General features: G+C 35.0%; 2 protein-coding genes across 2 annotated transcripts; one reads left to right on the forward strand and one right to left on the reverse strand.

The window, feature by feature from the left end:
- The first annotated feature begins 6,126 nt into the window (after positions 1-6,126).
- Positions 6,127-6,696, forward strand: LOC145095784 (uncharacterized). Its single transcript, XM_079033611.1, has one exon. It carries the CDS (start codon positions 6,127-6,129, stop codon positions 6,694-6,696), a length of 570 nt encoding a protein of 189 aa, XP_078889737.1.
- A 4,287-nt stretch (positions 6,697-10,983) lies between these two features.
- On the reverse strand, positions 10,984-12,434 carry LOC145093253 (B3 domain-containing protein REM17-like). The gene is made up of 5 exons (XM_079031335.1): positions 12,296-12,434; positions 12,070-12,147; positions 11,688-11,970; positions 11,483-11,604; positions 10,984-11,386 (listed from the first exon to the last, which is right to left on the reverse strand). Exons 2-5 carry the CDS (start codon positions 12,136-12,138, stop codon positions 11,129-11,131), a joined length of 732 nt encoding a protein of 243 aa, XP_078887461.1. The 5' UTR covers positions 12,139-12,147; positions 12,296-12,434; the 3' UTR covers positions 10,984-11,128.
- Between the last annotated feature and the right edge of the window lie 2,432 nt (positions 12,435-14,866).

The raw sequence follows: 14,866 nt of genomic DNA on the forward strand, positions 1-14,866 counted from the left end.
TCTGTCGATTCGCAGTTCGACATGCCGTTGACTTGAAAGGCGTTTATCTTCCACGCCTTCTCCAATATTTTTGAAGTCCCTCATCCGAACCCTGAGGTTGATAGGGAGCTGATCGATTTCTATCTGAAGGCTGCTCGTCCTCAGTATCTAACATGGAGCGCCCAGAAGATAGTGAATGTTCGGGTATTGAAGCCTTATACCGAAGGAAGATTCATCATTGTTCGGTTCAAGGTGATTTGAGGGTCTGCAATAACTGAACATCTTATATCCCTGGCAGATCTACCGAACCTAAATCCTCATGATTGGATCGTCTTGCATAACATCCTGTTGACGAATGAAGCTGAATATGGTCCGATTATAGACCATCTCAAAAGGATGTTAGTCTGTTACATCATGGAGGTAGCCCTAATGGATCAGGAGGTAGCCACTGTCTTCAAGAAGAAACCGAAGATAGCTCCTGTGGGATCGGCCAGTGATCTCAATCAAATGAAAATGGGCAAGATCGACCCGAGACGCAATTCGGTCATGTTCACTAGAGCAGAAGGACAGAAATGTCTCTTTGCTTTAGCTGACAAACATCTTTACACCACTGCTTGTCTAGAGCACGTGTTGTCGATCATCCAAAGGTGTAAAGAGAATGCAGCGGATGATGTTAAATACTTCAACGATATGATCCAATGGTACATCAGGTTTAGACAGACGATACTGGCTCTCATCTCGCGTCTGTTTAATACTGTGAAGAAGAAAGTACCTGCCACCGTTGCTGGCCCAAGTAACAAGTGAAGATCTCGCTCCAATTGATGCAAAAGGGGAGATTGTTGGGTTGAAGATTCGTTCAAGGATTGCGTCATTGGGCTCGGCTGTTAGTCCATATGTTTTGTGCTCCGGTTTGGGCCTGTCTAACCGTGAGCTTGTTAGGTTTACTATATAAGGATATGCTTGCATGCATATTAGGTTAACGCTTTAGAGAATAACGATAGCTTTGCAGATTTCTTTATCGTTCTTGTAAACCTTTTAACCCTCTACAGTTGATGTTCTTGATCGAGCTCTTCTGAGGGTTTAAGTTTAATCATTCGACTCGTTTGATTCATTCTTGACTTGTTCTTTATTTTCGTGTTCTTGCTGTTTAATCATTATTTTACCTGTTTAAGATCTAATCGATCTTCAAGATTAAGTATTAATCTCATCATTCTCATAACCAAAAAACTGTACTAGCATACAATGCTAAGCTCATACTATCAGGCATAACCTACACAGGCCATCCTACTATTGCCTACTCACTACTAGCATGCAATTCTCATCAAGCTGAAACACATAAAGCAGGCACATAAGGCATCCTCCTAGATCCTTAGTCCTATACTAGCATGCTGTTCTACTGAAACTGGAACTGATAATATAAACTTGTATGGGTAATTTTGGAGTACTTACTTGAGCTCGGCTGATCGCACGCACCACACCTTTTTCTCTTTATCAAAACTCTTTTTCTTTCTAAGTTCTTTTTCAAAAATATTTTTCGAAAATGTTTTTCCTTTGACAATCTTTTACCGTTTCCTTAGTTTGAGTTCAGACACACCCGAAAGTGTATCCGAGTCCCTCAAACCAAGGCTCCAATACCAACTTGTAACGTCCCAAAATACGACCCAAAAATTTTTGTTTAATCATTACTAAAATCATCAGATCAATACCATAAAATAAAACCCATACGTCAATGTATCCAAAACCATAACAAAGTACCACAAGAAAACTATATCAAGACTGTATCAAATCATGTCAATGAAAAGCTAATCAACTCCCATGACAAAAACTGAAGCTGTGGTGTGTGCGATGCCATCATCCCGAGCTCTTCCCTTTACTTGCGGAAGTACCTGAAACCAAAACTGAAACTGTAAGCACGAAGCTTAGTGAGCTCCCCCAAACTACCACATACCATACAATAACATATAAACATATACTGGGCCTTGCCCACTGCATTAGACCGAAGTCCGGAAATTGCATCGGACCGAAGTCTAGAACTAACCAGGGCCTTGCCCACTGCATCGGACCGAAGCCCGGAAACTGCATCAGACCAAAGTCTGGAACTAACTGGGACCTTGTCCCCTGAATCGGACCGAAGTCTGGAACTAACTGCATCGGACCGAAATCCGAAACTAACTGGGACCTTGTCCCCTGCATCGGACCGAAGTTCGGAAACTGACTGAGCATAACATGGCATAGCATAAACATATCAACTAGCATAAGAACATATACTGCATACTGCATCGGACCGAAGTCCAGAACACACAATACAAAACATACTTGAATCACAAAGACATCAAGCAATCTAACTACTGCATCGGACCGAGGTCCGAAACTACTGCTAACTAAACGGGCCGGCATTGTGGCCGTAGACCCGTTCCTACTAGAAGGAAGACTCGCCTCATAGTCTAGCTGTTGAATGAACTGCTCTGGAATCTGTCTGCTGCTGCTCCGGTTTCACCCCAGCTACAATTTCCATAAGTACACTCAATCAAATACTGATAACTATACTGAGGGTAAAATGACTATTTTACCCCTGGTCAAAGTCAACCTCTTGTTCAAAGTCAACACACAGTTGACCTGACTCGTCGAGTTGTGATATTTTATTTTATTTACTTCTTTTTATAGTTTATTTTAGCATATTTCATTCACAATTTAGATAATTTCCATGCATATTTTCCTTTTTGTTATTTTATGGCCAATTTTGGGTACTTTCTAGTTTGGTGAGCTTTATTGTAGATTTCATGGAGACTAGTGGAGCGGGAATGTTCAGGACGTATGGAAAGCGATGGGATTTGGTAGACAAAAAGGATGTTAGGCTTGGTGGTTGTGTAGATGATGCATGGAGCGAGCTTGATGATTATTGGAAGGCTTGGAGAGAAATAAGCTTTAAATTTGAGAGATGCGGGAGTTTATTCAAGCATGCGTAGATTGTTAATCGGGAGAGTGCACGAGCTTTGGAGGATTTGGAGAGGTTAAATTGGGCTTAAAATGAAGAAAAACTTGAAGAAAATGGGCTAGGAGGTGATTGGATTCGATATGGGCTAAGTGGGCTAAGCTATGGAGGCCCAAAACCTCAAAGATGCTACATCCAGGGACCACCCGCGCAACAGCACGCGGGTCGCGCAACCTCCTGCAGGGGAAGTTTCGGAAATTCTTCTTTTGAGCTATTTGAGGAAGGTTGGTGCCCATCTTTTGCATACTCTTGGACATCCGATTGTTGAAGATTCTCTCTGGAGTTTTGAAGACTTTTGAACGCCAAGAACACCTCAAGAACATCATCTTTTTACCTCTTGATTCTTGCTTAATGTTTGGTACAATCTTCTCTAACTTTGTTTCTTTGAGTTTAGTCATGCTTGGCTAAACTAATCTTGGTTGACTTTTGTTGAATTGTTTGAACTCTTGTTGAATGTTGAAGAATCCATGAACATGTTGTTAAATATTTATGGGAATGTTTTGTGTTTTAACATCTTATCACTACTTGTATGTTTTAGTTCATGAGTTTAAATGTGTTTGTGGTGATTAGTTGGCTAATTTCTTGATTAAGTAAAGGATCCTCAAATTAGCAAGCAACAAATGATTTTTGTGTTGTTTTTGCTTCACACAATCATAAAAACATTTCCTCCAACATGGTGGTAAAAGCATTTGACCCCTCTTGGATTTGGTGACTTTTTGGTTCTTAATGATAGTTGACTTTCACTAATTAAATGCTTAATGGAAATTGTGACTTTGACTAAGGAAATTGTTATGAGCTTCTCTAACCATTTTAACAACTAAGAAAAGTCTAGGTAATCTCAAGCTTCTTGGATTACTATAGCCAAATTGAGGATTTAAAACAAGTATTGCACCATTGAATTCTAATGATATGTTCTTCAAAAGTCAAAGTGAGGAAACCTTAAGTCAACCATCCTTCCCTTATTGATTTTACATCAAACTCTTATTTTAGTTGCAATTGTCTATTTAAATAATAGTTAATTCTAGTTTGTTTCAAGTATTTCAAAACATCAAAACCCCCATTTTTAATTTATTGTCATTTTCCAAGTATTTTTACAAAGAGATTTTTCATAGAGTTATCAAATTGAACCAATCTCCGTGGATTCGATCCCTTTACCACTATACACTATTTTAGTGTGTAATATTTAGGGTTATTAATTTTGTTGGTCTCGACAACCACCAAATTTTTGGTGCCGTTGCCGGGGATTGGTTTAATTTTAATCAATTTGTTTCTCTATGCCCAGATCTCAGCGTACAGGTGACTTGATTTACAACCCAAAAATCGAAAAAGAAGCAAGGAGTTTGGCGAAGGAAAAGCGAATTGAACGTGGTCAAACTTCTAATCTTCACGGGGATCCGGAGGTTGAACCCGCTTCATGAAGTGATACGGAACCCGATTCTAGTCCCGACTCTAGCCAAGAAATTCCCAAAACACCACCTCTACAACAAAACCCACCCATTATTGAACCAATTGCAATGACGGACGGAGGAGAAGTTCCTGAAAGAACTTTGAGGCAAATGATGGAGACCGATGTTACACAAACTCCAACCGGTATCAATTACCCGGTTTTGGAAGGAGGTTCAGAATTGAAGTCAAGTTTATTCCATCACCTCCCAACTTTTCATGGATTGGAGAATGAAGACCCGCATAAGCACTTGAAGATGTTCCACATTATTTGCACTAGCATGAAGCCACAAGAGTCAACCGATGACCAAATCAAGCTAAGGGCATTCCCCTTTTCATTGGCCGATAGAGCAAAGGATTGGTTATTTTATCTTCCCTCAGGGTCAATCAACTCATGGACCGACATGGCAAGAGTTTTTCTTGATAAATTCTATCCCGCTTCAAGGGTCTCAAGTCTTAGAAATGAGATTTGTGGAATCCGCCAAGGTCAAAATGAGACTTTTCATGATTATTGGGAGAGGTTCAACAACTTGTGCTATAGTTGCCCACAACACCAAATTCCGGAACAACTCCTCATTCAACACTTTTATGAGGGGTTGTTGCCAATGGAGAGAAGACTAGTTGATGCCTCAAGTGGTGGAGATGTTTTTAGTAAAACCCCACAACAAACAAGACAACTTTTCAACACCATAGCCACGAATTCTCAACATTTTGGCTCGCGCCAAGACATGAAGAGAGACACACAACACAAAGTCAATGAAGTGGGAACATCAAATCTCGAGTCTCAAATCAAAGATCTAACCTCCGTTGTCCAAAAGCTAGCCATGGGACAAACTCCACAAGTGATGGTTTGTGGAATATGTGCAACAATGGGACATCCTACGGATATGTGTCCCATCCTTCAAGAAGATGCGGAACATGTGAATGCCACGGGAGAGTTCCAAAACTACCACAACAAACCATCCGGTTACCAAAATGCATATAATTCAAGTTGGAAGCCAAATCCCAATATGAGCTACAACCCAAGACCATTGCCTCAAAATGCATTGGTTAGACCATCCTATCCACCACCACAACCTCATTACCAACATCAACAACCACACTATCAACCCAAACCGCACCCTCCACATCATCATCAACAACCTCCTCAATCTCAACCAAGTAGCTCCGGAATGTCTCTTGAAGACATTGTCAAATCTCTAGCCACTAGTACCCAACAATTCCAAAAAGAGACAAGGACTTGTATCTCCAACCTTGAAGCACAAATGGGAGATATAGTTACATCCATAAGCAAGTTGGAATCCCGTGGTAAACTCCCTTCTCAAACCAAAAAGAACCCAAATGTCAATGTGGTGGCCTTGAGAAGTGGTAAACAAGCCGGAGAAAGTAGTTCAAAGAAGAAGCCAAGGGAAGAAGAGGAAAAAATAGAGATCATTCCCATTAAAGAACCTATAGTCAAGAATGATGCACAAGTCGGAGCCCCAAAGAAGACTACCCCTTTAGTAACACCAATAGCCACTCAACCACCGTTCCCCTCGTGACTTGCAACTTCAAAGAAGAATATGGAGGAGAAAGAGATTTTGGACACCTTCTGAAAGGTGGAAGTAAACATCCCTCTACTTGATGCAATCAAGCAAATCCTGAGATATGCAAAGTTCTTGAAAGAACTTTGTACCAACAAGAGGAAGTTGAAGGGAAATGAGAAAATTTTGATGAATGAAAACGCATCCGCGGTTTTACAAAGGAAACTTCCACCCAAATGCAAAGATCCCGGAATGTTCACGGTTCCTTGCAAGATTGGAGATGTCACTTTTAGTAGTGATATGCTTGATCTTGGTGCCTCTATCAATGTCATGCCCTATTCGGTGTATGAATCATTGAATGTCGGACCCTTAAGTGAAACCGGTGTCATAATCTCTCTTGCGGATAAATCAAGTGTCTTTCCTAGAGGTGTTTTAGAAGATGTCATAGTGCAAGTAAACCAATTGGTCTTCCTGGCGGATTTCTATGTGATTGATCTAGATGAGCAAGTGTCCTCCAAATCGGCTCTAATCTTGCTTGGGAGACCGTTTTTGAAGACGGCTAGGACAAAGATCGATGTGTATGCGGAAAGTTTGATAATGGAGTTTGATGGCGAAACAATAAGTTGTAATATTTATGATGCCATGAGATATCCTAGTGATGTTTCATCTTTGTACTTTGTTGATGTTGTTGAGCCAATTACTCAAGAATTGTTTGAGTTATCTAACGGTGATATGTTGGAGATGATCTTAAGCAAATGATTCGATTGTGGGAAGCTAGCCGAACAATTAAAGCTTTATTCTTTGGATCCGGAAGTTGAGAAGTTGGTAAATAAAATGGAGATGAAGAAATCTACAAGATTAGATGTCAAGCAAATTGAATTGCCCCCAACTCATAAAAATTGCCTCCATCCCTTGTTCAACCACCGATTCCCAGCTAAAAATGCAAAAATATTTAGATTAAAATACATATCAGGAACCAGGTGTTACATTGTGGTTTTGGTTCTATAATTTTTTGAAAGACTTTGAAAAGACTCTTTTGACCTTTATATTTGATTCGGAAACTTTATGGCTTAGTATGTTGTTTCGATGTATGTTATTTTGTTGATCTTCATTTTATTTGATTGTGAAGATCAAAGCCTCTTTATCTAATATTAATGTTCTTATATTAATCTTTTATATGTGGATTCATATGGATAATTGATGTATATATAAATTATTTAATTCTGAGAAAATGACAAAAGTAGCTATATTTTATAAAAAAAAAATTATTTTTAAGCAATGAAATTGCAGGTCATTTGCTCTTGTCTGCGATTTAGCATTCCAAAAGATATATAAACCATAAGATAATTGATTTGCCTCATTTTCAATAAATCTCTCAATGTTGGTTTGGGTTCATTTATCTTGTTTGTAGTTAATCTTATGATGATATGAAAATTTCTTTTGTCAAAAAAACTTATATTGATTTAAGTTTATTCAAATGTTGTAAAGTTTAAAAAACCATTTTTCCTAAGTGTGTCATTTTTTCTCCTCGAAGGATGATGATTACGTGGAACTAGCACAAAACACATAACCTAAAGAGATTCCCCGACATTGTATTAGGTAACATGTGTTTAGAATGCCAACATGCATATGAAGGATTTTTAGAATGCCATTCACAACACTTTTTCACGGTTCACTTTTTATCATAATCGATGTCCAAGTCACATTGAATAGATAAAATATATAGTCTCACACCTAACCCCAATGCACAAATGCACATAATCATGATTGAAAAAAAACACTCCAAAATGTATTTAAATCTTTAAAACAGTTAAAATATGTCCCATTTCAAAAAACTATTTCTCAAAACGTCTTAAAAACGTTAAAGTGAGTATAAAAAGACTTCATTAGTTCAATTTAAATGGATGCAGTAGTGCATATAGTATTTCAAGAAAGTTACATACAATTACATACACATTCTTCTATCAATATAAGGTGTTAGAGTCGTACATCTAGGTGAGACGTGAGACTTCCCTTTGTCTTCACATTTATTTTTAAACCTTTTTTATTTCTTTTATGGAATCTTTATATTTGCAGGAGCAATGTCGAGGTTTATAGAACATTCACAAGGTCCATTATTTCTTTTATGGAATCTTCATCGAACATTCTAAAGGTACACATGTACCAACAAGTCAGGTACAAATGACACATTTTAACTCTTTCTTAAATATCTAATGCATTAATTAAGACAAATTCATACCATTATATAAAAATAAGAAAAAACTGCAATAAAGTCCTTACATATTGGTTTTATAATCGATTTTGTCCCTATATCTTTTTTTTTTATTTAATTAAGTTTCAAAAACCGGTAATCGTATTCAATTTAGCCCTTTTACCCGGTCAACAGGTCATCCAACTTTTAAAATTACATTTTTGGCCAGATTTTAAAATTTATTACAAATTTGGTCCAAAATTTACACTTTTGGTCCAGATTTTAAATTTTATTACAAATTTGGTCCAAAATTTACCATTTTGGCCAAAGTTTTAGAATTATGTTATGAATTCATTCTAACTTTAGTTTTTTTTACAACTTTTTTCTCAAAAAATAAATTTGAATATGTTTTTTCTTTATAATATCATATTTATACAAAAAAACATTTTTTTCCATAAAAAATCCTATATTTTCTATATAAAACCTTCCTTTTAGTTTTTTTTGTATATGAAATACCTATATATAAAATTAGGTATGATTCAAAAATTTGTGTTTTACAGAAAATTATAGATATGATTTAAAAAGTTTCAACATGGTATAGAAAGTCTAAAATTAAAAAAAGCTTATGGTTTTGGTCCTTGAATTTTTTGAAAGACCTTGAAAAGACTCTTTTGACCTTTATATTTGATTTGAGAACTTTATGGCTTAATATGTTGTTTCGATATATGTTAAATTGTTGAACTTCTTTTTATTGGATGGTGAAGATCAAAGTCTCTTTATCTAATGTTAATGTTCTTATATTAATCGTGTACATGTGGATACATATGGATAATTGATGTAAAATATATAAATTACTTAATTTTGAGGAAACGACCAAAGTAGCTATATTTTATTAAAAAAAATCTATTTAGCAGGTCGTTTGCTCTTGTCTACGATTTATCAGTCCAAAAGATATATAAACCAGATATAGATGGAATCGGAATGTCCCAATTAAAGTTAATATTTTTTTTGTGGAGATTGAGGTTAAATAGAATCCTTGTTCGTTCGGTTTTAGTGGATAGAGGTGTAGAATTGAAGTCTATTTTATGCCCAGTTTGTTAGTCTATTGAAGAAAGTGTTTCACATCTTTTTTTCCAGTGTGAGGTGGCTCGTCAGATTTGGAGGAGACTAGGGCTATGGCTTGATGTTTCGTTTCCTGTTGACCCTGGTGTTGTAGAGATGCTTGATTGGATTGATTCTTCGTTGATTATTCGTAGAAAACGGTCTATCTTGGAGTCGGTTTGCATGGTGAGTTTATGGGTTATTTGGTTGTATAGGAATGGTGTCATCTTTAGCCCTAATAAGTTTAAAAAACATCTTTTGTATGATACTATTGTTGATCTGTCTTTTCGTTGGTTTTCTTTTCGGAACTCTAACGCTTGTGTTAGTTGGATTGATTGGATGTGCAATCCACTAATGCCTTAATTTTGTACGTTTTTACTAGCTCCTAGCTAGCTTTTTTCTTAATTTAAGTTTTGTTGTTGTTAAAAAAAAGATATATAAACCATAAGAGAATTGATTTGCCACATTTTTAAACAATTCTCTCAATATTTGTCCAACTTTGGTTCATTTATCTTGTTTGTAGGTAATCTTATGGTGATATGAAAATTTCTTTTTTCAAAAAAGCTCACATTGATTTAAGTTTATTCAAATGTTGTAAAGTTTAAAAACCATTTTTCCTAAGTGTATCATTTTTTTCTCCTCGGAGGATGATGATTACGTGGAACTAGCACAAAACACTTAACTTACAGAAATTCCCTAACATCTTAACATTAGGTAACATGTAAACCATCATATATGTATCATGTGAAGGGTTTGCAAGACCCAACATGAATATGAAGGATTTTTAGAATGTCATTCACAACACTTTTTACAAGTCATCTTGAATAGATGAAATACATAGTCTCACACCTAACCCCAATGCACGGATGCACATAATCATTATTGAAAAAAACACACTCTAAAATATATCTAAATCTTTGAAACGGTTAAAAGATGTCCCACTTCAAAATCTCTTTCTCAAAACGTCTTAGAATGTTAAAATGAACATAAAAAGACTTCATTAGTTAAATTTAAATGTATACATAAGTAGTGCATATAGTATTTCAAGAAAGTTGCATACAGTCACATACACATTCTTCTATCAACATAAATAACCTACAAATATTGTGTTACATGCTTAGTATTGTTTAATTGCTTTAAATCATAGTTAAACTATAGTGCTTTATGGGGGTAAAAGAACCCAAAATTTGTTTTAAGTAGTTGGAATAGTAAAGCAAAGATTGGAACACCTTAGAATAAGTTAATGTAAGGTTTGTGTTGGTAAATGTCAAGAAAACAAAGTATATTGTTTTATGGGCATAAATGTATGAAGTAGAGTGCATAAATGAAAAAAACAAAACTACCATTTTCAAGAAATGTTTTCTAGAATAAGTTAATGTAAGGTGTTAGAGTTTTACACCTAAGACGCAAGACTTCCCCTTTGTCTTCACATTTATTTTTAAACCTTCATTATTTATTTTATGGAATCTTTATAGAACATTCATAAGTTTTATATTTCTTTTATGGAATCTTCTTCGAACATTCTAAAGGTACACATATACCAACAAGTTAGGTACAAATGACACCTTTTAACTCTTTCTTAAATACCTAATACATTAATTAAGACAAATTTATATCATTATCATTATATATAAATAAATCAATCTCGTTAATAAGTACCATTACATAATCACATAAAAAACAGACTAAATAGTTTTTGAATTAGTTATAAAAGTACAAAAAGTAATAGAAAAACAATATAACTACTGTTATCATGATTCAAATCATTACTCATAAACTAATAATAATGCTTTCAAAGATCATCATCATCCTACAATTCTACCTTAAACATTCATACATAGTATTATAACAAATCAACACATAATTAACCTCAACTACACACTGTTCTTGAGAATCTTTTTAGCAACCCCCAAATATGGTGACTTTCAACACTTTTTTCATCTCATTCATCAGTTCCAATACACAAACATCACCCACACCCAATTGATTATCTTCACGAAATTTCTTCCAATTAGGACCATATAATTTACCACAAGTCTTGTAATCCCTGCATTTAATTGGACCCCATTTTCTCCCATCTGATACCTCAAGAACACAATTGACACTCATCTCATTGTTACTCAACAAATATCTTTTCAAGAATCTTATTGGTACATACTGTAAAACAAAAACAAAAATACCCAAATCAAAAGAGAGAATGAAATGATCATTAAAAATAGGAATCGAGATCCCAAATGTAGAATAGTTAATTACCAATCCCCATTCTCCAAGGTATGAAAGTTTCATTGTAACAGAGTAAAATGGTTTGTCTGATTTGAAAGATTTAGCTGATTCAAGAGATCCGTTTCTTGACCTCTGTTCTTTACATGGCAAATCTGTGTTCGAAAATGGAAAAGAATTGAGGGGAATTGGTTGCAAAACTAAAGGGGTTTTTTTGAATTGTGGGTTTGTAAATTACCTGAAGAACAAATTTGGTGTTTGACGCATCCATTTGGGGCATAGAAAACGACCTGAAAGATTGAATTTGGAGGAGGAGAGAGAAGCGAAAAGACAAGCAAATCGCCCATTTGAAGACGATTGTCTTTCATGAACTTGACCCATCCATCCATGAAGTAGTATTCGTCTTTGATTTTAAAGTATTTGACACTCCATTCAACAGCAGATTTGGTCTTGAGAACAACTGTTCCTCTCTTGTTGTTGTCCTTTTCCAGATACTTCTCAGCAAAAGCAGGAGGCAATGTCTGCAAATTATGATGAATAAATGAAGATCCGTGTAATGACAATCAACAAAAATGGTGTGTCTGTGTGTGTGTGTGAGAGAGAGAGAGAGATGGATTCACAAGGTGGTCTTCGGAGTCGCTGGATAATATCTTGTAGAAGGAAGCTTCATCTCCATACTTGAAATTCATTTTCGATCACTGTAATGTAATAAAACAAGTTAATTACAACTGCAAGAGTCTCTGGGAAATGTGCTTTACGTGTTTCTAGGGTTTTTTTTTCAATTAAATCGATACGAATATTTAGTTAATGTTGGATAATTGAAATGTGCGGACATAATCAACTCACCTGAAGAAATAGAGGAGGCCGGCGGAGAGGAATCAGGCGAGCTGCGGTGGCGGAGACTCTGGTTAAACCCGTGAGGGAGGAGTGGGGTGGGTTGTATTTGGGTTTTTCGAGGATGCTGTAAGGCTTGCTCCCAAGTTTAGCAAAGGAAACAAAAGAAGGGAAAGAAAAAAAAAAATCAGCAGAGAAAAAAAAATTTGTTAAGGAAGCCATTATCATAAATTGGATTTTTTTTTTTTTTTTTTTTTTTTTTTTTTTTTTGACTTTTGTCCGATCATCAATATGTCACCATAACGAGTAGGTTTTACTTATATGATTTTTTTTTTCATTTACCAAAGCCAATTATATATGAGTTTGTATTTAGTTTTAACATTCTTTTTTTTTAATATATATTTGTCATTATTGTTTTAAAAAAAATTCTATTTTAGCCATTGATCAATGACGAAGGTATTTTAAAACTTAATAATTTAAAATGAAAAAATGAAAAGGAAAAGACAAAGACAATTGCTGAAACCACGACTTCTTTTTGAGTGACGAGACGTGTTAGCTATTAAGTCAATGATTTTTTTTTTTATTGTTGTTGTTTGTTGTATTTAATGTATACATGTGTCTTAAATGAAGGAAAAAGGCCTAGCGTAAGTTTTGAGACATCTAACAAAACAATGCAACATGTTAATCTTTGAGCCTATAAAAATCGTTAATTCATTTTAACTCAACTAAGAAACAATTGGTCATTTCTAATGACATATTTGTTGAGAAACCAAAGAAATAAGATGTCAGTATATAGAACTTTAAGGGCTAAATGCAAGAAATAGCATTGAACGTTTTCTTTAATAATAGCTTTATACTTTCTTATTTCTTAGTATAGTTTGACTTAATTTTTATTAAGACATTTTACCTGATAAGTATATTTATTGTAACAATAGATAACATCTTGATTCGAACAATGATCACTTGACACAACTTATGTGATAATAAAGATAGCCCTTGGCTCACCGACTAACACATCATGCATTCAAGAAGAAGCCACAAGTTTGATTTTCGCATTTAGTGCATCATCCTTTTTCATTTTAAGATATTACATTTTAAAATACCTATTGTTGACTAACCAAGAGCTAAAATGAAAAAAAAAATCCAAAAAATAATGACAAATAAGGAACAAACAAAATGTTGGAGCTAAATACAAACTCATATGCAAATATTAAGGCTAAATGCAAAATGAGAAAAACATTTATGTTAACCAAACCGACACATCATCAGAACTTGTTGGTGACCGGCCAATGGACCAAAAATGGAAAATGTTTTAGAAAATATAATGGCATATAATGAACAAAAAAAAGGTGGGGATAAAACAAAATAAATTTAAATATATAATGACTTTTATGATATTAACCCAAAAAAGGTATATATATATATATATATATATATGTGTGTGTGTGTGTGTGTGTGTGTGCAAGGTTCTAAATGACGTAAAGCATGACGTAGCAGCAAGTCTAAGTGTCAAGCTTTACGATCCATGGTGAGCCATGACGTTTTTCAAGATGTGATATAAGACGATTATTTTATATTAATTTATAATTATATTATCACATAAATATAAATTTATATCAAATATAACTAGTCTTATATCAATAACTAATAATAAAAAGCTAACAAAAAACACAATAGTTATATCCCACTTAGAAAAGACATAACAAAAAGCAAAAAATCGTGTCTCAAATAAAAAAACATGCGTCATAACACGCCATAGTGTCCCATGGCACACCATATCATGCATTGTCACGTGTTACGCCTAACAACAACGTTATGAGGTTTTTCTTAATGGCGAAGTCACGCCTCATGCGATGATGCGTCTTTTAGCGCGCCATGGCGCGCCTTATAGAACAATATATATATATATATATATATATATATATATATATATATATATATATATATATATATATATATATATATATATATATATATATATATATATATATATTGTAACACCGGTTGTCAGATATTTCCATTTCAGCCCTTAATATTTTAATTTGTTGCAATTAAGGCTCGTATGCTAGGCCTACTTGTGTAGTACGTCGGGCGTAAGTCAATAAGTAAGACGCATCAAAGGTGGAGTCTGTTTGGCGTACAAGTGAGTACGTCGGACGTACTCGTGCAGCCCTTAAACCTTAAATTTTTAGGGTTATGTCACCTATTTAAACATCTTGATCCCCCTTGTGCCTTCCTATGACCAGCCTGATGGGTTTGAGCCAAAAGAACATCATATGTGCTCATGCAAACCCTAATGCTTGGATCTAGATTTCTCTAATTGTACATGCTTTCATCCAAGACTTTCAAACCCTAGATCTAATGAGTATAATTCGAAATTAATGAGACAAATCAGATCTAGATTATTACCTCTTGTTGCTTGCTTGAATCTTCTTGTCTTTGAAGCTTAGAGTCACAAGTGTCACTCCTCTAATGGCTTACAAACACCAATAGCAAAAGAATGATCTTGGAGAGAGGTTGGAGACTCTTGATTTTGGCTCTTGCACTCTTGGGAATAGGGTAGCAGAATTCTGGAATCTTAGG

This window comes from Lactuca serriola, chromosome 3, assembly GCF_051521515.1.
Source record: "Lactuca serriola cultivar US96UC23 chromosome 3, Lser_US96UC23_V15, whole genome shotgun sequence".
In the NCBI taxonomy this organism is placed as follows: domain Eukaryota; kingdom Viridiplantae; phylum Streptophyta; class Magnoliopsida; order Asterales; family Asteraceae; genus Lactuca; species Lactuca serriola.